The 24,714-nt window shown below is 37.3% G+C and overlaps 1 protein-coding gene across 8 annotated transcripts in view; it reads left to right on the top strand.

Moving 5' to 3' along the window:
• The window catches only part of Pibf1 (progesterone immunomodulatory binding factor 1), a 183,142-nt gene that overhangs the window by 19,485 nt on the left and 138,943 nt on the right, over positions 1-24,714 (top strand). For all 8 annotated transcript variants that reach the window (XR_012436203.1, XR_012436199.1, XR_012436202.1 and 5 more), the window contains exons 6-9: positions 16,777-16,910; positions 20,338-20,446; positions 20,722-20,903; positions 22,165-22,290. Coding sequence is in view for 3 of the 8 variants with exons in the window: in XM_074043235.1 (XP_073899336.1) it covers positions 16,777-16,910; positions 20,338-20,446; positions 20,722-20,903; positions 22,165-22,290 (551 nt within the window). In the remaining 5 variants the exon portion in view is untranslated. The remainder of the gene's footprint in view (positions 1-16,776; positions 16,911-20,337; positions 20,447-20,721; positions 20,904-22,164; positions 22,291-24,714) is intronic.

Below are 24,714 nucleotides of genomic sequence, written 5' to 3'. Positions count from 1 at the left end.
CCTATACACATGTAGTTCTGAAGACAGAGACTTGGGTAGAAATGATGCAGACATCTGTCTCTCCTCTGTGATGTCTCTGGAATTCCTTCTTCACTTGAGAGCAGCTATAGTTGCCCCAAACTGGCTTCTGCTTGGCCAAGCTAGAAAGACTAAGGATGTTCTATTGCATCTTTATCTGTCCAACATGGCCAAGAATGGGCCATGATAAACATCATTAAAAGTTACAAAAACATCAGGAAACCTACTCAAGTGCTGTGCTCTTCTTCCACTGATAACTGGACTCCTCTCAAATCAGCGTCTGCCTAATTTGATCCCTCAGGCCTGGGCCGTCAGTAGTAGTTTGCTGTTTTGTCCAGAATTCATACTTGATTCTACACCAAGGTTGGTCTTATGGGAGCTTATTTGGCCATTACCTGAAGCACAGCCACCTTAAATTTGTTTAAATGCAAGTGAAGGAAGAAAATCCAGCCTATATATATAGAATAATAGACATTGTAATCCTCATATGCTCCCTTAAAAGTGTCCTTCATGGGAGACAATTTTTCTCATCATTTCGTTTTTACTATTGTGAACAAGAATATGTTAGACCATGTAGTATGAAGGAAAATATTAGAAGACAATTTTTGTTAAAGGCCAAATCTTGAAAAAATGTACAGTTTAATTCCTTGTAACATTCAAAATATAGAAACTAAAACTGGATAACTGTGAAGTTGACTTTACTACTTGCCAACACATAAAGATTAGAATGTGTGAACCTAACACCTATGAGCACCAACCCTCAGAAAATCTGACTGAAGTTCAGAAAAATCACAGTACAGGTCAGGGAAGTATTGACTTGAAAGAGGATAAGCAAAAGTGCATACAGCAGATAGTAAGCAAATGGAAACTCAAGAGAAGGCAGCAGTCAACAGATGTAGATGTCTCAAAAGTGGTAACATAAATGACAGCTGAACCATGACTTCCTAAGAGACACTGAGATGTTTGTTAACTGTGTTTCTTGAGTTTTGAGACTAACAAGAAAACTATTTTACCTTAGATTGCCTTACCCAAAATGGTCTTACTTGTTTGACCACATGGTGGCAGTATATAGCCATCTATATAGCTATAATTATGTATTTTCATGTACACACACACACACACACACACACACGGAGTTTTTTTAACCAGTTTTAAGTTACTTGGAAAATTTTGTTATTTTAGACCTAGAAACCAAAGAATTGCATTATGTTACCTTATTTTCATCTATATTTCTAATTTCATATCAGCTTCCTACACAGGTCAAATACTATTTTTTCCATAGTAAAAGTCAGTAGATCTGTAACTAGGAGGAATAATTTTAAAACACCAAATGTTTTCCTCCATACTCTGTATTCTTCTGATCAAAGATGTTTGCATTGTTACACTGATTTCATAATTATGCCTACCAAAAAAATTGAGATATTAAGGTTATGCAATTACACAGTTTTGTTCATGCAATCTGCTAGTTTAGGGTAGTTATAGGGTGATAACTGTTTTAGAAATTTAATAGCATGTAATTCTTATTAAAGAAGTACTTGGCTGATGGAGTGGCTCAAGTGGTAGAACAGTCTGCCTAGCAAGAGTGAACACCTGAATTCAAACCCCTACCCCCACCAAAAAAAAAGTAGCAGTATCCTAATTTGTCAGTGTTAGTGGATTTCTGGGATTTTCTTTCATATTTTTTTCCAGGTGTTTAATTATTTGGAAACAATACCTAGATACTAACACTGGAAAATAGGGCACACCATTTACTTCAAATCTGGGATTTATAAGAGTCAATAATGTAGTATAATTATAGTATATTTTGAAACGTATTATGTATGATACTTTATGAATAACTATAGACACTTTGATTTCTCATGAGTTTGGGTTTTTTTTTTTATAGTAGGTCAAAATTTTGGTGCATCCCATGTAGCTAAGCTATTTGTAGCTGTTTTGCTGTTGTAGAGTTAATGCATCGTGCTTCTTTTGCTCCAAAGAAAGTATGCTAACAATACTATATAAGGCATAATGAGTCTACACTGAACAAGGCTATTAAGTTTCATGAGGAAATAGTGAAATATTTGTCTCTTATGAGAGCTTTGGTAACAAGGAAGCAAAAGTGTTTTGTTCGACATAACTTCCTTGTTCAGAAATGTAGCTACATTTCTTGAGAAAATTCTGCAAGATGAAGTGGAGGCTGATCATATGTATTCAAATGTAAATAAACCAGTTAATTCCATTTGTATGAATATGAGGTGTTTCATTAATGATACATACTTGCCATTCAGGTTTTTATGTTTCAGGGAGTATAAGCTATTTTCTGAAATCTTTTACACTGCCCAATTTGTAAATTTAAAATTCCTGTATAGGATACATGTTTATGATGTTACCCTTCAGATATAATTATCATAGAATACTGAACAAACTAATTAGTAAACAATAATAGATTTGCTGCTTTATATTAAATTGAAAGTAAATAAGCATGTTTGAAAACTTAAGATGGTGGACACCTGTTCATGGATTCTGGTTTTAGTCTGAGATGGAGCTAAGGAATCTTGATTTTTAATGAACAACTCAGAATTCTACTGTGGTAGGTACATAGACCATGAATACAAATCCTTTAAACAAGAAAGCGTTATTTTTTGTTTATTTAATTGAGGTAAAAATGTTTGAATTCTTAATCAAAAATCAGGTTTTAATTTTACACTTTAATCCTTGGCATAAAAGTATTACATTTTTTGGTGTTTGTTTTTGGTGGGGATTTTGTTTGTTTCTGTTTTTGAGACAAAGTGTTACTATGTTGCCCAGGCTGGCCCAGAATTCTCTGTAGCCCAGGCTGGCCTTGAACTTGTAATCCTCCTGCCTCAGTCTTCTAACTGTTGGGATTACAGATGTGTACCACCATGCCCATCTTAGAAGTAACATATTTTAATGTACTTAACGTACCTTAGAATATAATTAGAGTCCCACTACTTGTAGCATTACAGCTTGTTATACTAAACCCCATTTCTTGCCTACACCTCCAAGACCTATTGCTTTTTCACAAACCTGTTGAATTTTTACAGATCATGAAAATGACTTGCAGATGAAAGTGCCTGAGGGAGAAGTTGTTCATGGGAAAGCTACAATGATGCAATTTTAAAGATGAGAATTAGAAGCTTCATTTAGTGGATGGTTTCAGCTGCACTACATGAGGAAACACATTTTTTAAAAGAGTAATATGACTTTTTTTCATTTGCTACTGCATTTGTAATCTTAAATAAATCTGGAAACACTTACTGTAGTTTCAGGGGCAGATTTTTAGTAGTTTATTAGTCCTTGAGTGAAACTTGCAACCCTTTGGCCCAGAAGGTGTGTCATCTCGTTACGGCAGCAGAGACCAACACATGAGCAACCTTAACTCCAGAATGTAGCGGTTACTTCATTCTCTTGATTTGTGTAGCGTTTCCCAATCCAGAATCTGCAGGCGTATTTTCAAGTGTCTAGGAGTTCTTTTTGGTCAGCTTTAATTGTATGATTTAATTTCTTTTGTGATTTCAAAAATTAATAGATATATATGCTAAGTGTTCTGGATGAATAATTTGCAGAAGAGTGCTACTATTATGAGGTCACTGCCCAGGCTGAAGCAAGAAGACCATGAGTTTGAGGCCAACCTGGGCTACAAAGTAAGATTCGAGGCCAGCCTGTGCACAGGAGGATCCAGTCTCAAAAAATAAGAAATTGTTTAATGGAAATTGATAAGGAAAGATTGAAAAGGGAATAGACTAAGGAAGTATGGGGAAATGGTTAGGAAAACTACTAATATCAGGTAAGGTGGAATTTAAGATAAAAATCACAAACAGGATAACAAACTACATTAACAATAAAAGAGAATTTTATGGTCATAAATTTCCAGTATATCAAGTGATGTAGGAATTATAAGGTAAAATATGAGAAAGATTAGAACTTGATAAAATACAATATGGTTTGGGAATTTTATAATATACTTCATTTTTAGAATTGGATAGATGTGATGGATAAAAAAAGAAGTAAGGTCTAGAAGAACTGGTTTTATCAATGATTTCGGTGGTATAGCTGTTGCAGAGAGCCTAACATTCCTTGACCAGAGAATAGGTTGGTTTTTTATCTCAGTGCAAAGTTTGCAAAACTATCATGTATGTACTTGATCATGTGGTAAGCTAATATTTTTTAAGTATAGATTTTATCAGTGAAGGAAATTAAACCAGAGACAAATAAAAGGTAAAAGGAATTACACTTAGTTGGCAGTTAAGAAACACGCCTTTTTCTTCAAAGAGGAAGTGAAAACAAACAAGAAAGCAATGAAAATGAGAATGCTTTATGTCAGAATTCTTGAAGTATGTTGAAAGCTGTGCCAAAAGAAAATCTCTGGCCTGAAAAATGCCTTTATTACTAAACAGAAAGACAAAAAGTAAAGACAGGTAATACCTATCCTTTGTGTGAGTGTGTTTGCGTGTGTGTTACTGAGTTTCGATTCAGGGTTGTATACTTGCTAGGCAAGCACTCTACAACTTGAGCTATATCCTACTGTCTCATGCTTTTTGCTGGACCAGAATTGGACTTTAGTCCTCCTACCTATGCCTGTGGTGTAGCTGAGATTACAGGCATGAACCACCACCCCTGGCTTGTTTATTGAAATGAAGTCTCACTAATTTTTGTGCCTTTGGCCTGTGCTGGTCTCTTAACTGCTGTCCTCCTGATCTCTGCCTCCCAAGTAGAGATTAATAACACGAGCCACTGCAGCCAGCCAGTATTCATCCTAAGAAAGCAGGCTGGGTGCCAGTTGCTCATGCCTGTAACCTTAGCTACTCGTGAAGCAGAGGTAAAGGGATTAAGGTTTGAAGCCAACAGGCAAATACTTATTGTCTTGAATAGGACTTCATCCTTTTCCCCTGTAGGGGGAGATAATGATGTCCTGAACCCAGGTCCTGAATCCCTAGGGTGGGATTGGGATATGGCCCAAGGCAGACTTAGGGTAGAGGCAACGAAACCACAGCAGTGTTCCTCAAAGACCACTCAGACACTCAGGTCAATTACAGTAGAGGCAACAAAACCACAGCAATGTCCCTTAAAGACCACTCAGACACTTGGGTCAATGCAACAACATTTATTTGCATTTTGAATGCAACACTTACAAGGTCAAGAGGGAATCATAGCACAGGGTCAGTGGCCTCACAGGGCACCGCAGCAGGCAAGGCTTGTGCTCCATGGAGGGAGCCCCACCAAGCAATCAGTTCGTTCTGGCTGAGAGTGCTGGCAGGTAAAGCTAGTGCTCCACAGAGGAGCCCTGCCCAGCTGTCAGCGGTCAGCTCCTTTGGGCTGAGAATGCCAGGAGCTCAATCTGTTCTGGAGGGAGCGCAACCATACTTCAGGACCTCTTACTCAGGAGAGAGAGTCCCTTTGGCAAGGAGAGGCACATGTGAGAAAGAGTCCCTTGATGCCAGTGTACATTGCTCATGAGCACTGGAGGATGTTGCAGAGTGCACTCTGCTGTACCCTCAGCAGGTGTCCTTTTTATGTGAGTTTCTCCTCCAGAGTGTTCCCCACTTAAGACATCTTGTCCTCTGCTGATTGGTTACACCCAAAAGTGGGGGCCCTGGCTCGATGCTCTAGACGTCATCATGTCTTAGCATAAGTATAGCCGTACTGGATGCTATATTGGTTGCTTGCCTTATCAGTCCTGTCCATATAGACAGTGTCCTGGTGTTAGCAATAGCTGTTTATCTGCAGTCCAGAAGTCTGGTAGCTCACTGATTCTAAACTGCAGTACACCCAACGTGCAGACAAACTTTGCAGTTTGGTAAGTGAGACTTAATGTTCTCTATGGTTCACAAGACCCTATCTCAAAAATACCCAATACAAAAAAGGGCTGGTGAAGTGACTCAAGTGGTAGAGTGCCTACTTAGCAAATGTGAGACCCTGAGTTCAAACCCTAGTACCACCAAAAAAAAAAAAAAAAAAAAACAAAAGAACTGGGAATTGTGGTACATGTCTGTAATCCCAGTACTACAGAGGCTGAGGTAGGAGGATCATAAGGTAGAGGCCAGCCTGGTCTTCCTAGCAGAACCCTGTCTCAAGAAAACAAAACTGAAAAAGAAAATAATTCATTAAGAGAATAATAGTTTAGGTCTATAGCAGCAAGCTTGAAAACTGAAAGCAAAATGTAGCTTACTAAAATAACATAAATGGAGAGCTTTCTACAGTTACTGTAGAAATGTTCCAGTGCTGAGTAAATGTGTACTGCTGGTCAGGTTACGCCAGCTTCGCAGGTGGACTGGACTAGATGAGCTCACTGTAGTTTTCCACAAAGACAGCTGGCTCCAGCTGATGATACTGTGCCAAGCTTGGAGCCAAAGCAAAGTAAAATAAATCTAAAGGCCCTTTGCACTCATTACTACAGATGCAAGTCTTCAAAGTAAAATATTCACCAAGAATTTTACCATGGTATCAAAAGAATAGTACTTGATGATTAAACAAACAGAGAGGGCTGGGTGCCTGTGGCTCACACCTGTAATCCTAGATACTCAGGAGGCATCGATAGGAGACCGAGGTTTGAAGCCAACCAGGCCAAATAGTTTGTGAGACCCTATCTCAAAAAAACACTTCACAAAAAAGAGCTGGTGGAGTGGCTTAAGGCGTAGGCCCTGAGTTGAAACCCCAGGACCGCAAAAAAAAAAAAAAACAAAAACAGGATAATCCATTATATCTCAAGAATAGCTATGTGAACGTATCAGTTTATGCAGTGTTAGTGTTCAACACTGTTTTTATTATCATACATTAATAGCACAAGGGGTTGCATTTGTGAAATATACATATATGCATGTAATGTGTTTTAATCATACTCCCCTCCCCAACATGTTCTCCTTTTGCCCTCCTGCTACCCCCTACATCCCCCCCTTTTACACTGATGTCATGATTTTTTTTATGTCAGAGTCCATGTGTAAGAGAAAACATACAGTATTTGTCTGAGTCTGGCTTATTGCATGCTTAACATCATGATCTCCAGTTGCATCCATTTCCTGCAAATGATGTAATTTCAGTCTTCTTTATGACTAAATTAAAATCCACTTGATAGGTATAGATATGTATTTGTATCTCACATTTTCTTTATCCATTCACTTACTCTGATTCCATAGCTTGGCTACTCTGAATAGTGCTGTATTAAACGTGGGTACACAGGAATCTCTTTTGTATGAAGACTAACATTCCTCTGCTCATATGCCCAGGAATAGTATAGCAGGATCATATTTTTAGTTTTTTGAAGAGCCTCCACTCTTGATTTCCTTAGTGGCTGTACTAATTTATATTCCCACCAACATCCTCACCAGCACTTATTGTTTCCTTTCTCCATGATAGCTGTTCTGACTGAGGTGAGATAGAATCTTAGCTGACGTGCATTTCCTTCATGGCTAAGAATGTTGAACTTTTTTTCATGTGTTCATTGGCCATTTGTAATTCTTTTGAGAACTCTGTTCAGTTCATTTGTCCATTTCCTAATTGGATTATTTGTTCTTTTGGTGTTTCTTTTTTTTTTTTTTTTGGCTGCACTGGGGTTTGAACTCAGGGCCTCATGCTTTCTAGGCAGGCACTCTTATTGCTTGAGCCACTCTGCCACCCTATGGTATTAATTTTTTGAGCTCTTTATATATTCTGGATATCAGTCTTTTCTCGGATGGATAGGTGTCAAAGATGTTTTTTCCATTCTGTAGGTTGTCTTTTCATTCTGGTAATTTTCTCCTTTGATGTACAGAAGCTTTTTAATGTGATGCAGTTCCATCTGTCAATTCTTGCTCTATTTCCTGAGCAAATGGAGTCCTATTAAAGTTTTTGCCTATGCCTATGTTTTCCAGTGTTTTCCTTTAGTATTTTCAAGGTTTTAGGTCTTACATCTTTAAAGCTAGGTGTGATAGTTCATGCCTGTTCTTAGCTGCTCAGAAGTAGAAATTGGGAGGATCACAGTTCAAGGCCAGCCCAGCCAAAAAGTTCGTGAGACCCCATCTTAACCAATAAAAATCTGGGTGGTGATGGTGCACTCTTGTCTTCCCAGCTACATGGGAGGCATAAATAGGAAGATCATGACAAGACCCTATTTGAAAAAAATAACTAAAGCAAAAAGGGCTGGGGGAGTGACTCAAGTGGTAGAGCATCTGCCTAATAAATAAAGGCCCTAAGTTTAAATCTCAGTATCTAAAAAAAAAAAAAAAAATCTTTGAACCATTTGAATTGATTTTTTTTATAGGGTGAGGTAAGAAATAGAGCAGAACTCTAATTTCTACGTGTGGATATCCAGTTTTCCCAACCCATTTGTTGAAGAGGCTGTCTTTTTCCCAACCTTTTTTTCTGGCATCCTTGTTGAAAATCAGATGGCTGTAGCTATGTGGATTTGTTTCTGGGTCTTCTATCCCATTGGTCTTTGTGTTTGTCTTTGTGCCTGTACCATGCTAATTTTGTTATTATAATTTGGTAGTCTGTTATCAAATCTGCGTTGCTCCTTTTTTGCTCGGGATTACTTTTGCTATTTGTGGTCTTTTATGCTTCCATTTACGTTTAGGGTTGGCTTTTCTATTTCTGAAAAAATGGCATTGGAATTTTGATAGTGATTACATTGAATCTGTAGGTTGCTTTCCAAAGTATAGCCATTTTTATAATATTCTGCTGATCCATGAATATAGGAGGTCTTTCCATCTTCTAGTGTCTCTTCAATTTCTTTCTTCAGTGTTTTATAGTTTTCATTATAAAGGCCTTTTACCTCCTTGGTTAGTTTATTTCTAGGTATTTTTTGAGGCTATTGTGAGTGGGATTGTTTCCTTGATTTCTTTCTTAGCATGTTCATTATTGGTACTTTGGTTTTGTATGCTGCTACTTTACTAAAAGTATTTATCAGACCTAAGAGTGTTTTGGTAGAGTTTGTAGGATCTTTTAAGTATAGGATCATATCATCTACAAATAAAGGTAATTTGAATTCTTCTTTTCCTATTTGTGTCTTTTTTTCTTTCTTTCTCTTGTCTTTTTGCTCTGGCTAAGAACTCAAGCACTATATTGAATAAGAGTGGGGAGAATGGACACATTTGTCTTCTTCCTGACTTTAGAGAAAATGGTTTCAGTTTTTCCCTACTTGGTACACTGTTGGCTATAGGTGCTTATCCTGTGTAGCCTTTGTTATGCTGAGGTATACTCCTTCTGTTCTACTTTTTTCATGGCTTTTATCATGATGGGATATTGAATTTTGTCAAAGGTTTTTTCTGCATATACTGAGATGATCATGTGATTTTTATCTTTTATTCTGTTCATGTCAACACTAAGCTCTTACTGTTTTCTTTATATGACTCTACCACTTCCCTTGTGAATGTAGTATTTCTTACATGTCCATCTCTTGTAAGGAAGATAATGGACTCATGAAGAAACCAATAGGAGCTCCAGTGGCGCAATCGGTTAGCGCGCGGTACTTATATGAAGAAACCAATAACATTTTAGTGTTGAACATGTCTGTAGCAGGGAAACAAGGCCATAAAAATAGCATTCTTCCAGTATTAACATACTAATCAAATGCAGGTAAATTATATTCCAATGTTTTTCTTTATTTTTGGTGGCATGGGAAATGGACAGAAGAAGTATAGTGCATGATTAAATGTGGGTAAATGATTTTAGTTTATCTGAAAAAATAAATTCCCCAGAATTGGCAAAAATAGTATGAAAAAAAAGATGCAGTTGGGGAAAGGTGAGAGGTGCTGTGCCAACTGCAACTCAGTGGAAACATCAAAACTTTTATTTTGGTTGTACCACAGTTCGAACTCAGGACCCCATGCTTGCTAGGCTGGCACTCTATCACTTGAGCCACTTTGCCAGCCCTGAATCATCAAAACTTAATGTGGTGATCTAAATGTCATACTAATGTAGAAACAAACGTCAGTGGAACAGAATGTAGAAACAGATAAAATTATATACTACAATAGTGATAGTTCATTTGGAAAAAATTTACTGTAATAAGAGTCCTTGTAAGCCAGGCTCAGGTGGTTCACGCCTAAAATCCTAGCTACTTGGAAGGCTGAGATTAAGAGGATCATGGTTCAAGGCTATCCTGGGCAAATAGTTCAAGACCCTATCTCCAAATAATCAAAGCAAAATGGACTGGAGATATGGTTCAAACTCCAGTCCCACAAAAAGCAGGGAAGGGTCCTTGCAGAAGTAGATATTCATCTGTTAAAAATTTTAGGAAAAACATTATACAGTTACTTTAGCAATCACAGAGATTTTCAACTTCCTGTGCACAGATTTTTCAAGGAGTATCAGAAAATTACTTCTGTTTCTAACTGAGTTTTACCATTTCCTTCAGTTATTAATGTAGACAAAAAATGCAGTGAGATCAGTTTCTGTGACTGTCAAGTCTAAATTTTCATATCCCATTGTATTAGCTACTGATAATGTTGAGTTTATGCTGTTCATTATCTCAATATTATTGTAGTTATTAGACTTTAGACCTCTTGCTAAGGTTTTGACTTCCATACATTTATGGAGAAGGTTATACATACCTCTTTAAAATATGTTGACAGTTTTAATCATTCCCTTTGTAAATTGGTGTGTTTTCACTTAAGTTTCAGAAACAGTACTGCCAGAAGGGGTTCACAGGCATCACCAGATTGCTAGTGGATCCACAGCACTGAAACCTGTAAGAATCCTTCATTTAGGCAATTAATAACAATGCATCTCAGACTGCTGCATTGTGAGAATGTGGATCACGGGGGGATGTTGGTGACTACTGGTATATTTGTTTGGGTGGGAATCTAAGGTTGTTTATCTTTAGCACATTCCCAGTGATATTAGATGATACTAGGGCTCCTGGTGTCTGCCGTGGGCACACTGTGAGCAGACACATTCTGTAGCTCAGCTGTCCTTTACAGTAGTCACAGCCACATATGGCTATTTAAGTTTAAATTCATTAAAATTCAGTTCTTCAGTCTCACTGGCCACAGCCGTCACTAACTGCTGTATTAGATGAGCAGATTTAAAACATTTCTGTCATTGCAGAAAGTTTTATTGGATCACACTATCGGAAAGGTCAAGGTAATCTTTTTAGCCAAAAGCTTTAAAATGAAAGGAAAAAAAATACCGTATGCAGAGTTGAATATTTAATCCCAACACTATTTAAAGCTGTTATGAATTAATGAATTCACAACCAAAAGACACAACCACACAGAGAAATGGGTAAAGATTATAGGCATTTCATAAGAAGTAAACTCTAAGTTACCAGATACTCAAACTTGCGAGCATTTTGGGAAAACATGTTAAAATAACACTGATAGTTAAAGTTGCAAAAATCAGAAAGGTCTATGTGGTCACAGGTGAAAAGGATATACATGTTGCTGATGGAAACGTGAACGGCTATAGCCTGTTGAACAGACATCCAACACTGATGAAAGTGGAAACCAAGCATCCCTCCACAAAGCAATCCCACTGTGGGGACTGGGTACCGTGAAGTACTAGTACATCACCTAGGCGTGCAGGGTTTACTGTACATGGTTTCTTACAGCAGGCTGTGGGAGGAGGGAGAAGACTGACTGGAACAAAGTAAATGCCATCAATATGGCAAGGAAATGGCTGCATAAGCCATGCATGGCACAGTCTGCACTGTGAGATATTGTGCCGCCATTAACATGAGTGAACTAGAAGCTACCAGTTTATCTACGATTTCCACAAGGAATTATTGCTAGGTGAGAAAACTTGGATGCAGAAACTCAAGTATTCTGTTTGTTGTGTGTGTCTGTGTGCCTGTGTACATAAACACAGAGAACAATAAGGAAAGATTGTGTAACTTGACATGCGTTACCTGAGAATGAGGGTGAAAGGGAAGGAGGACAATGGTTTTTTAAATCCTGCTCTTAAACTCACTATATTTGGGATAATTCCCAAATATGTGTATATGGTCATTTGTTTATGTAAGCTGTGTTTGTTTACAGACAATTTTAAATGTTAAATATTTGAAATATACAATTGTGGTATTTACTAGTAAAACAAGGAAAAAAGACTTTATTTGCTATTGATAAGTCATCTGTCATTGTACCATACATTCTTGTTTGCTTCAAAAGCAAAAAGAGAAAATCTGAAACAATAAAAAAAAAAAATTCTAATTAACTCCCATTGGTTAGTCAACTTAATTCTATTATCTTTTTTTTTTTTTTTTGGTGGGACTGGGTCTTGAACTCAGGGAGTGCTTCACGCTTGCAAAGCAGGTGCTCTACCACTGGAGCCATACCTCCAATCCATTTTGCTCTGGTTATTTTGGAGATAGGGTCTCTCAAAATATTTCCCTGGGCTGGCCTCGAATCATGATCCTCCTGATCTCAGCCTTCCAAGTAGCTAGGATTATAGGCGTAAACCTGTCTCTTTTATCCCTTTCTATCCAAGCTTTTTAATCCTTTTGGTGTTTATCTCAACCACTTCAAAAGGCGTGGAAAACCATACTTTTCTTGTATTGATAAATTTAAATTCTTTGGTTAATGTGTGATTTTTAAGATAATTTATTAAATTGAGTTCTAAGCATTTAAAACTTAAATTTGATTTGTGCATGGTGGCTTAATGCCTGTAATCCCAACACCCAGGAGACTGAGTCAGGAGGATCAAGAGTTTGAGGCCAGCCTGGAGCAATAGTGAATTCCAAGCCAACCTGAGCTACATTGCAAAACCTCTCCCTCTACCTTCTGGTAACAGGAAAATTTTTGTGTCTGCTTCTTTATGTTTGAAAAGATTAAGTTTGTTGCATCTTTTATTTTCGTCTATTTGATATCCTATCTTGCTTTCCCCATTGCAGACATTAATTGCACATCTTCTATATAATAGGCAGAGTACTAGGTGCTAGGATTACGGAAAACTTTCTTACATTTTTCCTTATATTGTGTGAAGCAAGTAGTGGCTGTTCACAGCACATGCAACACTTTTCTGATAGAAGTAAGAACCAGATTCTGTAAGAAAATATGTCATCTAACTCAGGCAGTGTCTTCTTCCCACAGGACTTAGTGCTGAGCTCAAGACAGGAAAGACTGCAGAGCAGAGTACATAATAGTCTTTGGCTTTCCTTAGCCTTATCCACAAAGTTTTAGTCATAACATTTGGTTGTTTTAAGGAAAGATGCTATTTTTCTGTTTTTCATTGGTATGTCTTTATTTATTTATTTATTTTTGAGATAAGATCTCTACATACCCCAGGCTAACTGGAACTTGGGATCTCCTGCCTCAGCCTCCCAATTGCTGGGATTAGAGGTGCATACCACACACCTGACTCTTTATTTTCTAAGAATAAGTGAAGCTCTTTTTATTCCCACCAAAATACAGAAGTAATTTTATTTAAGGGGAAATTTTCCTGTTAAAAAGTCCTTTAAAAAGTATTGGTAGAAAGTGTGCATTCCTGTTTTGAGCTTCCACTTATACTTGTTCACATGGTGTTTATACTCAAAGAAAATTCATATATGTGTACATACATACATATACACACATATATATATATACATGATATATGTGTACATGCACATGTACACATATATAGTCTCCTATGGAAGTACTGTTCATACCAAGTAGCTCACTCCCCATATATTTCAGGGTCAGGTGCTGGTGCTGGTGTTCTCTCTCATCTTGCACAAAAACCGCTGCTTTGTACATTTGTGTTATCTGAGTACGCCACTGTTTTTCTCAATCATCTGCTTCCAGTTTGTCTTTAACAAAATTTCTGATACACTTTGCAGCACAGGAGATCAAACCCAGCATGCTAGGAAAATCTTAACCACTTGAGCATTACTCACACTCCAATCCATATAACTTCCTACTTCCTTCCCAAATCTATTGTATTCAGCCTTTCTCTTACTGATATCCTTTATTCCTCCCCCAATTTACTTCTTATCAAACCAGCCTGAGAAAACTTCCACTCTCGCTTTTCTGAGCACTGCTGGCACAAATCACATCAACAGCAAGAAGCACTGCAAATTTGCTATTACCAGCCTCCAGTGGGCCAGCACAATTGTGCTGTAATTCTGTATTCTCTAGTCCTTTCGTTTTCCTCGGAGGTTATTTTAAACACTTACTACTTGTCACATCAGCTTTCTGCTTTCATTGTCATTCTCAGCAGATCACTTGGAATTTCATTTCACAGAGAAAAGAAATTCTGAGGTGAAAGTTCCCACAGTTTCCAGCCACCAAACCTACAAACTTACTTATATTTGCACTCATTCTGGTTTGTGTGCTTGTTTGTTCTTCCTGTTTATTCTGGGAAACAATCCTGAGGGAGTGGAAAGCACATATGCCATTAGATAATATAAATATGTAAAGGTAGAATGTTGATGACATTACCTTAAAATTTCAAGTTTTTCACATATTGGGCCAGCTGGAAAAAAGCCTCCCATGATAAAGTGTGCCTTCTGACCTAAGATTAATCTCTACACCTGGACTTTGGGTCCCATCTCCTAACAGTCCTCTCTGCAATATTAATCCCTCTTTTGCTCTTATTTCTTTCCCATCAATATTTGAACATTTTCAAGCTTGCCCTATTCTCTTCTGCACTTTCTCCACTTTGTAGAAATGTAGAAGGAATTTCCTACAGTTTTGGTGTTTGACAAACTTGTATTGGAGTCCTCATTGTCTGAGCTCTGAGACTTGGTTCTATAAGCCTCGGTTTTCTCATCTGTGAAAATGAGGATAATCTTTATACCCAGTCAGAAAGCATTGCCATAATGTACATAAAATATGAGAAAAACCTACTAAGGATTCATACCTGTTTGCCTCAGCCTCTAGGACTCTCCCTTCTGACCCTGCTCTTGCATACTTGGCGTTTGTTGTTGGTTTCCTCAATGTATGTTCTAGGAGCACTCTCCCTGTTGTGGTTCCCAACATATACCTCTGGCTTACCCTTTGCTTCTTTGAATACTCCTTTGAGTTTCTTAGATTTTTTTTTTTTTTTTTTTTTGCCCATCCTTGAAATGTTTATATTCCTCGTGTTTATTCCTTTGGATTCTGTCATGGTTTTTATGCTGTTATTAAACTATCAATTTGGCTGTGATCTCTCTGGAAGCCAAAGCAAAGAGGTAGCATAATAACCATTTTAATTTATAGCTAACGAGCATTCACTGTGTGTCATGTATTTTTATGGCTTCACATGTGTTACTGGATGTAATCTTTGTAAGACCTCCACAAAGTGAACACTGAAATGTGAAGGGATCACCTGACCTGCCCATAGTCATACTGCAGGTAATTCAATTCTCATTGAATTCTGGCTTTTGCCTTCCTAACCATAACACTACACTCTTCCAATGCAGTGATGTGGTTGATAGTGTTTAGGAGGGAAGTAAATCTTTTTGGCTTAGATCTGAAATGATGTATGTGATGTATGCGAAGTAATAGAGCATTCGCAGCTTTAATCCTGTAATAAATACCATAATAACATTCCATTCTCATAGAGAACTTAAGCATAGGAGAACATAATACTAAACCAAAACAAAATACACTATGTACAGTTTTTTTGTTTTTTTTTTTTTTTGTCTTTTTGTTTTTGCAAAATAATGGGATTTCTCTTGAAATTTGGGAGCTTACATTTTAAGGTATGTTTAATAGCTTAAAGAGGGGGGAAATTGTGTCTTATTCATGTTTGTATCTTTAGTACCTAGCTTAGGACCAGTCGAATAGAAATAACTCAGTCACTACTTGTGGAGTGAATGTAACCACACTGGTTTAGTCAGCTACCAGGAAGGAATGACTCAACACAGGATGTGTTTGCCATGCCATGTTCTAGGGGTAGAGTCTGCAAGATCAGATGTGTTTGAAGGGGAAAAGTAAGTAGCTCAGTCCCCGGAACCTGCTTTCCCTTCCAGTTTCCATTCATTTATTTCATCCTGCTACATACCAGGCACCATATAAAAAGATTGTGATCCAGTGGTGAACAAGTGCAATCATGCTCTGAAAGAGGCAGGTATTCAGGCAGAGGGAACAGGTTAGAGGAATCATGGTGCACTCAGGGACCTTAAGGTGTCTATTAAACTTGGAAGGTGAAGTGAATATGAGTATTGGTGAGAAATGAGGCTGCAGTAAGCAGGACCAGATCAAAGGACCTTGATGGCTGGTTCAAGTGGTAAAGCATCTGTCTTGCAAGCACAAGGTGCTAAGTTCAAACCCCAGTACCACCAAAAAAAAAAAAAAAAAAGATTGCAGGACCTTGTGATCCACTTTTAAGGTTTTTACTTCCATCTCCCCATATCTCAGCAATCCCTTTTTTGTGTGACTGGGATGGTGAGAGTGGGGGGGAAGTGAATGTGGAGATGTGTGCATAGGATCACACAATTCTTTTCTGCTGTGTATAGCAATTGGAACAGCATGGTTGATTTTTTCATTAATATTTTTATTGTAGATATTGATGTCTACTCATATATAGCTCTTCATCTCTAAATTATGAACTCTTGGAGGACAAGGACTTTGTTTCTGTATCTTTAGCATCTAATAGAAACTCAATAAATATTGAAAATGTCATTTAACATCAGTAGTCTGTTAACCAAATCACAGTCGTCATGTTTGTTCTATGTAAATAGTTTAGGTGTTAAACAAATGAGCTTACAAAGTACTTCATTAATTTAAGATTACATGTCTCGAGTTACTAAATGTAGCAGAAAAACAGGATTTTTGGTTTAATTATGAGGAAGGACATTTCACAGCTTAACAGAAGAATTCAGTACAGAATTTGGTCAACTATGTTTACTTTGAAGTGTTTTATTTTTCCTTTGATTTATAGACATATGAGGAAGATCGAAGAAACTACTCTGAACTTCAAATTAGATGTCAGCGTTTGGCCTTAGAATTAGCAGATACAAAACAACTGATTCAGCAGGGAGACTACCGTCAAGAAAACTATGATAAAGTTAAGAGGTAAATCCTTAAGAGGCTGTAGTAGTCCTCATTTGTAGCATGTGTCAAAGTCACCTGAGTCCTTGTCATCAACACTGTTAATTCTGCTCTTTTCTTCTTCATAGCACAAAGCATGCAGCTTGTTGAATATAACTTATATTTTTATAGTGACTGTTTTTATTTTATCTAGACGTCATTGCTTCCTTTTATGTGAAAGAAGATAGGAACCCAGTAAAATCCCACACATGTAAACATTTTAAATGTTATTTAATTATTATTTTTATGTAATAAAAATGATTTTATACTTCACTTTTCCCCAAAATGTTTTTCACCTGTTGATTTCTAACAAAAGGCACTCACTGTTTCAAAACATGGTACTTTCTGAGAATGTGTATTTCCCATATATGTTGCTTTTAAGTAACTATGACAACTATCTTCCTTTAACTAGAATGTGCTTTTCTGTTGTTTGTACAATAGTTTAATAAATCACTCTTCAGCTGTGTGTCCCTTGTAAATCTCTTTTAATTCTGTGTCTAAATTTGTCATTTCTAGGACAAATAAGTGCATTATATAAACTAAGATAAAATAAAGGACTATCTGTGAAAGTTTTTAACTAAATATGTGTGATATATGTATAGATAGAGTGACCCTGTCCTAATTACTCAGTGCTCTATCTACCTGTAGCTAAAATAATTCCTGAAATATAGTAATCACTCAGTGAATATTTCTTAAATAAGTGATAACTACTTTAAAATGTATAATTTAAATTATAAATTGTATATATGTATGCATTCTGAGACCAAAGTATGGTAGTTACTGGAGCTTAAAATCTATGAGAGATGTACTCAGTGACTCCTGAGTACAGCTGAATTGCAGAAGAAGTATTTTAAAATGAGGTAGAAAGCTGGGCATGGTGGCCATGCCTATAGTCTCGGCACTCGGGAGGCAGAGGCAGAGAATCACAACTTCTAGGCCAGCCTCGGCTCTATTGCAAGCTCCGTTCCTGCCTAGGTTACATAGTAAGACCCTGTTTCAAAAAAACTAAATAAATAAATAAAATGTAAAATAAAATGAAATAGATTGTGATGGTACGATATAAATCCTTACCAGTGCTAGGTAAATGATAAAAAGAAAACTAAAAAGCGTAGTCATTAGAATAATCCAGAAAAACCATGAATGAAGGATAAATGAAGCAAGATGAGTCATGACTTGGTAGTTGTTGAAGTGGGTGATGAGAGCATGGGTGTACATTATATCACTTCTGTTTTTATGGTGTGTTTTCATCTTCTATAATGAAAACTTAGGAAAGAAAAATAAAGCCTTGATTAAAAAGCGTACTGAGCATTTTCGAGTGCTGGATGTGAAACAAAACCAAGCAAGAGGGGTTCATACTACAAACCTTTTGGCTCATGTGGTAAACTAAGCAGGTTTTTTAAAAAATAAACAGGCTGGGCATGGTGTCCTATCCAAGTAGCCCAGGCTGGCCTGGAACTCATGATTCTCCTGCTTCTGCTTCCTGTGCTACACACTAGTTCAAGCCAGCCTAGGCTATAAAGTGAGACCCTGTCTTAAAAAACAAGGGATAGGGATGTCGGCTCAGTTGTAGAGCACTTGCTTAATATGCCCTCCATTCAGTCCCGAAAACTACCAAAAACAAACTGATCATAAAAATATAAGGTAAACTGGGGGATATGCACTTGATAACGTCACATAAATATGCAAAAAAAAAACCCAGATATATGTGTGTTTACTGCAAAATGCTTTCATAGTAGAATGGAAACTGTAATTTACTTCTACATATATCTAGGTGGCAGTTAAAATTATTAAATGAAAAGTGAATTTTTTAAAGCAGTTTCCTACCTTCTGGAATAAAATATTGTTCCTAGTTTTATTTTGTTTGTTTGTTTGTTTTGGCAGTACTGGGGGGTTGAACTCAAGGCTTTGTACTTGCTACTAGCTTTATTTCATAATTTTTTACTTTTGGTCATCCTGGGATTTGAACTTAGGGCCTTATACTTGCTAGATAGGCTCTCTACCACTTAAGCCATACCCCTAGCTCTTTTTTGCTCTTTTAGTTATTTTCATATAGGATTTCACATTTTTTGCCTGGGGGTGACATGGGCCACCATCCTACTTATGCCTCCCATTTGGCTAGGATTGCAGGTATGAGCCACCATGCCTGGCTTGTTGGTTAAGATGGGGCCTCACTAACTTTTTGCCTGGGCTGGCCTTGAAGCACAATCCTTATGATCTTTGCCTCCTGAGTAGCTGAAATTACAGATATGAGCCACTATGCCTGGCTCAATTTGTAACTTAATTACCTTTCTCTAAGGAGTCCTGATTTCTTTTAGTGGGAAATGCTATTTAGAAATTAAAATTTGGGTACTATGTTTACTACTCTCATTGGTTCTTTTGCAGTAAGCAAAGGTAGTAAAGGGGGAAGAAGAGATAGGAAACTTAGCACTGTGGGTAAGATTATACTGGTTCTTGTAATTCCAGTTCAACACCATAGTAGTCAGTTGGAAGAGCTCCATCCGGCTCAACAAAATACAGTACCACCTGAATACAAATGATAATGATGACTTCTAGTTCACTGACAGAGTAAGAACCTGTGGGCACGCAATAATAAATTAGTAGAATGCCAACCAGTAAATGTATGTGCAGATCAGGAGGGCTATTTGTAGCCCTATCAATATTTCATCAGAGTCATCAGTGCAGTCTAAAATCATCGGTGTGTTAGGAAACAGGTTGTTTCCTTCCACAGTCTAAACGACTCACTGCGACGCCGGTGGTGAGCAAATAATTGTTAACACACCTCTCCATGGCAAAGTGAAATGCAAAGGCCCTGCTTCCCTGGGAGAGGAGAGGTCAAGAGCAAGTCTCTGCTCATTTTTTAGGATGCCTGTTCCTTTGGTCCAATTCTTACTTTTACTGTTCCTAAGAGAGAGCTGGTCTGAAACGGAAATTAAAATATCTGGAAAATCATGAGCAAATTGTGACTGAAGTAGTCACAGGAATACTGACCAATGTGTTTGCTGTGCAGTGTGAATGTCAGTGGTGGACTGAAAACCTAGAGTCACATATAAATCCTTTAAGAGTTTGGCTTCAAGATAAGATTGGAGGTGATTAGTAAAAAAAAAAAAAACAACCAAAAGTATATCTTAGAAAGTATTATTTTATCACAGTGAACCCCCATGCCGTACAATCAATATACATTGACAAAAGAAAAAAGAAAGTATTATTTTTAAGGTAATTTTGATATTTATCAGGTCTTGAGCAGAGTTCCTTCTCAATTTGAAAAGTAGATACTTTATAATTCACAGATGACATCAAACCCCAATGCCTAGTGTCTTTGTGCAGCTTCTTCATTCACAGTCAGCCTTTTTTAAATGCTTATTGTAAAAGAGGTTGTAAAATTTACATATGTGTTTGAATTTTATTTTAATAGTGAGCGTGATGCACTTGAACAGGAAGTACTTGATTTTAGGAGAAAACATGAAATACTTGAAGCCACTCACATTACTCAAGTTAAAGAAAGAAGTGAATTATCAAAAGAGGTAAGCTTTTGTTAGAATCACTTGTTTTGTTGCATAATATTAGTTTAAAATAGCCCAGGGTAAAATTAGGGAAGAGACAGTTTTCCTTTTTTGATGTAGTTGCCAGGAAAAAAACAGAAACTTTTAGGAGGTCTTTTTGGATAGACAATTGCAAGGTAAGAATTAGAAAAACTAGAAAAAAAAATTAAAGGAAAAATTGTTTGTGGTGAGCACAATGAAAGACATTAATCCAGTCAGCTTTGAAAAGTTCCTTGTTTTTCTCTCCACATCCACAGGTGACCACCTTACAGCAGACGGTTACTTTACTGCAGAAGGATAAAGAATATCTCAACCGCCAAAACATGGAGCTCAGTGTACGCTGTGCCCATGAAGAGGACCGCCTAGAGAGGCTGCAGGCTCAGCTCGAAGAGACCAAACGGGCTAGAGAAGAGATGTATGAAAAATACGTGTCATCCAGGCAAGACTAACATCATTTCCCATATAAACAGAAGGAAATTAGCACCCTTTTTTTTTTGAGGGAAACTTGTTTCGGAGAAGATGAGTGATTTTTTTTTTTTTTTTTTAGGACTTTACTCTGGTATTAAGATAATACTTCATTTTGTTTCCTTACAAGGTGTTTTTTTCTAGTTTATTTCCTTAAAGACATTGTGATTTCCCTAGTAACACCAAAAAGTCTATTTCTTTTAGATAGGGAGATATATACTACAACAACTTTTTTTCTTACAAAAAAATCTTTTTAAGTCCATGTAGCTAAGATTCCTTATAAGCATTTTTTGAAATAAAGTATATGAATATCTCTGTGGAGATATTAATTTTGAAGAAACTGAATGTTCTGATGATTCTTCACTATGTGAAACCTAAAAAAATGAGGAAACACCATTGCACATTGTTTTAGGTTATAGACCCTAGAATCAGGCTTCCTGCACTTTCATCCTGCCTTCTCTCTCTCTCTTTCTTTTTGGTTTGTCTGCCCTGTTTTAGTTTTGTTGACAGTCTGGCCTGATGAAACTCCTTTCTCAGCCTCGCAGGTGTGTACCTCCCTGCCTGGCTATGCCTCTCTCTTCTATTAGATGTCTATAAGGTATACTTGTACCTTTGTACTCACAGCCCTTGAGTTTATTTTTATCAGCGTATCAAAAGCTAAAAGTTACAGTTTTACCTTCAACAGTTCTCACGTTCCTAAGTCTTTCCCTAGCGTACACAGCTTTCCATCAGCTTGTGCTCTACTTGCAACGCCCTTTGGAATGCTTTGACTCGGCTAAAAATCACGATGTGGGTTTGGTGGTTGCTCTCGGAAGGAAACATTCTATAACGCCATCTAGAGTGGTTTTTTAATATTTTGTTAATATTATTTACGTCTCAACATACAGATTATTTTTATAGAAAAGACATTCTTTATTCATCAGTTTTCAAACCTTGGCTCTTTGCATTAAAAATTATTAGTAAAATTTTTTGAAGTTGAATAATTATCCAACATGAATTACTGACAGCTATCTAGTATTTAAGCCTATCAAGCAATATGTTTGACAGGTTGAGATCTTAGATAGAACTAGTGTGGAACAGTATTGTTAGGAATTATAAAATTTTATATCTCAAATTGCTGAGTTTCCTAAACATACTATATAGAGCAAACGATGTAAGATATTAAATTCTTAAGTGGAAGACAAAAGCCTATTTCACAAAATAAATTCATTAATATTGCTTTTGATTCCTTGCAGAGACCATTATAAAACAGAATATGAAAATAAACTACATGATGAACTGGAACAAATCAGATTGAAAACTAACCAAGAAATCGATCAGCTTCGAAGTGCCACTAGGGAAATGTATGAACGAGAGAACAGGTAAGAATAAAGTCTTTTGTGATACTGTATTTATCTTTGAGGGCTATAGCAATGCTTTTGAAATTAAATGCCATTTCTATGAGATAATGCCTTTCAATGCATTCGAGAAAACTTGTCATAAACTAAACATAAGTAAAATGGAAATATTAAAATTCTAAAATCTTTGCTAGCTAGTTTAGAACAGGGTTTAAACAGGCTCAACATCTTTTTCTCTGGTAACTTGTCTTTTTGCCTTTGCCTCAGTTCAGATTAAGGACAGAGATGCAAAGAAAATTAGAGGGGAAGAAATACTTTTCCTCACATGGTTACTTTTGCACCAGGACAATGCAGGCTCCCCTAATTCGTGATGAGCAGCGCTAGGGAAATAAGAGCTGCTTATCTCACAGATAAACGGTTTTATACACTAGCCTTACAGCTGTATGTTCTAATAGGAAATTGTTTTGAAGTTTGCTTCTCATACTAGTTTATCAAACTGTTGCAAGTATATAATACTGTGATTGTTGTCAGCAAGACTTTCAGTCAGATGGAGGAAGCTGTGCTAAAGGAGAATGATGGAGGGGTGAATTCAACTATGATATATTGTAAGAACTTTGGTAAATGTTACAATGTACCCCCAGTACAACAATAATTTAAAAATATATATATATTTAAAAAAAAAAAAAGACTTTCAGTCAGACTTAACATACCATTTCTACTATAAGTGTAGTAGCAGAAAACTTGGAGTTTCCACCCAATTCCAAAGGAAAAAGATGCTCTCTTATTACAATATTTATAAGACAGCCTATACTACAAAAACTTTGGTGACACTGGAGTTTGAACGCAGGGTCTCATACTAGGCAGGTCGTCTACAACCTAAGCCATGCCCCCATCCCTTTTTTGTGTTATCTGTTGTTCAGGTGATGTCTCATGTTTTGCCCTGGGTTGACTTCAGGTCACGATCATCCTACCTATGCAGTCCCATGTAGCTGGGATCATAGACATGTGCTACCACACCTAGCTTATTGATTGAGATTGGGGTCTCAGTAGCCCAGGGCTGGCTTTGAACCACAATCCTCCCAATCTCTACCTCCCTAGTAGCTGGGATTATAGGTGTGAGCCATTGCACCTGGCCTAAGATATTTTTTAATTATTGATAAGTTATTTTAACATTGTGGATCAGGAGAGATTTTTAAGATAGTGCTGAAATCTTTTTTGAGTAGTATGACTTTGTCTTGTTGAGACATGGTCTCACTGTGGTAGCCAAAGCTGCTCACTGTGTAGCCCAGGCCCCCTGAACTAATGATCCTCCTGCCTCGGTCTCCCAAGTGCAAGAATTAGAGGTGTGTGTCACCACACCTGACTGAGTAATATGATTTTTACTCTTGAGTTTCTTTTATGAAAATGTTGCTTATGGTGATAAAGGAATAGGTACATAATTCATTACATAACCTTTTTTTTAGGATATTTGCTTGGTATGACTTGATAAATAAAAAAACCAAACCATTATTTTTCTCATAAGTCTAGCATGCATAGATTTTTTTTTCTTTTTCTTTTATTATTCATATGTGCATACAGGGCTCGGTTCATTTCTCCCCCCTGCCCCCACCCCCTCCCTTACCACCCACTCCACCCCCTCCCTCTCCCACCCACCCCCTCAATACCCAGCAGAAACTATTTTGCCCTTATTTCTAATTTTGTTGTAGAGAGAGTATAAGCAATAACAGGAAGGGACAAGGGTTTTTGCTGGTTAAGATAAGGATAGCTATACAGGGCATTGACTCACATTGATTTCCTGTGCGTGTGTGTTACCTTCTAGGTTAATTCTTTTTGATCTAACCTTTTCTCTAGTTTCTGGTCCCCTTTTCCTATTGGCCTCAGTTGCTTTTAAGGTATCTTCTTTAGTTTCTCTGTGTTAAGGGCAACAAATGCTAGCTAATTTTTTAGGTGTCTTAACCTATCCTCACCCCTCCCTTGTGTGCTCTCGCTTTTATCATGTGCTCATAGTCTAATTCCATTGTTGTGTTTGCCCTTGATCTAATGTCCACATATGAGGGACATTAGCCAGGCTAACCTCACTCAGAATGATGTTCTCCAATTCCATCCATGTACCAGCGAGGATAACATTTCGTTCTTCTTCATGGCTGCATAAAATTCCATTGTGTATAGATACCACATTTTCTTAATCCATTCGTCAGTGCTGGGGCATCTTGGCTGTTTCCATAACTTGGCTATTGTGAATAGTGCCGCAATAAACATGGGTGTGCAGGTGCCTCTGGAGTAACCTGTGTCACAGTCTTTTGGGTATATCCCCAAGAGTGGTATTGCTGGATCAAATGGTAGATCAATGTTTAGCTTTTTAAGTAGCCTCCAAATTTTTTTCCAGAGTGGTTGTACTAGTCTACATCCCCACCAACAGTGTAAGAGGGTTCCTTTTTCCCCGCATCC

The sequence above is a fragment of the Castor canadensis genome, chromosome 10, assembly GCF_047511655.1.
Source record: "Castor canadensis chromosome 10, mCasCan1.hap1v2, whole genome shotgun sequence".
In the NCBI taxonomy this organism is placed as follows: domain Eukaryota; kingdom Metazoa; phylum Chordata; class Mammalia; order Rodentia; family Castoridae; genus Castor; species Castor canadensis.
Note: the sequence above shows the minus strand (reverse complement) of the source record. Positions and strands in the feature narration are given on the sequence as shown.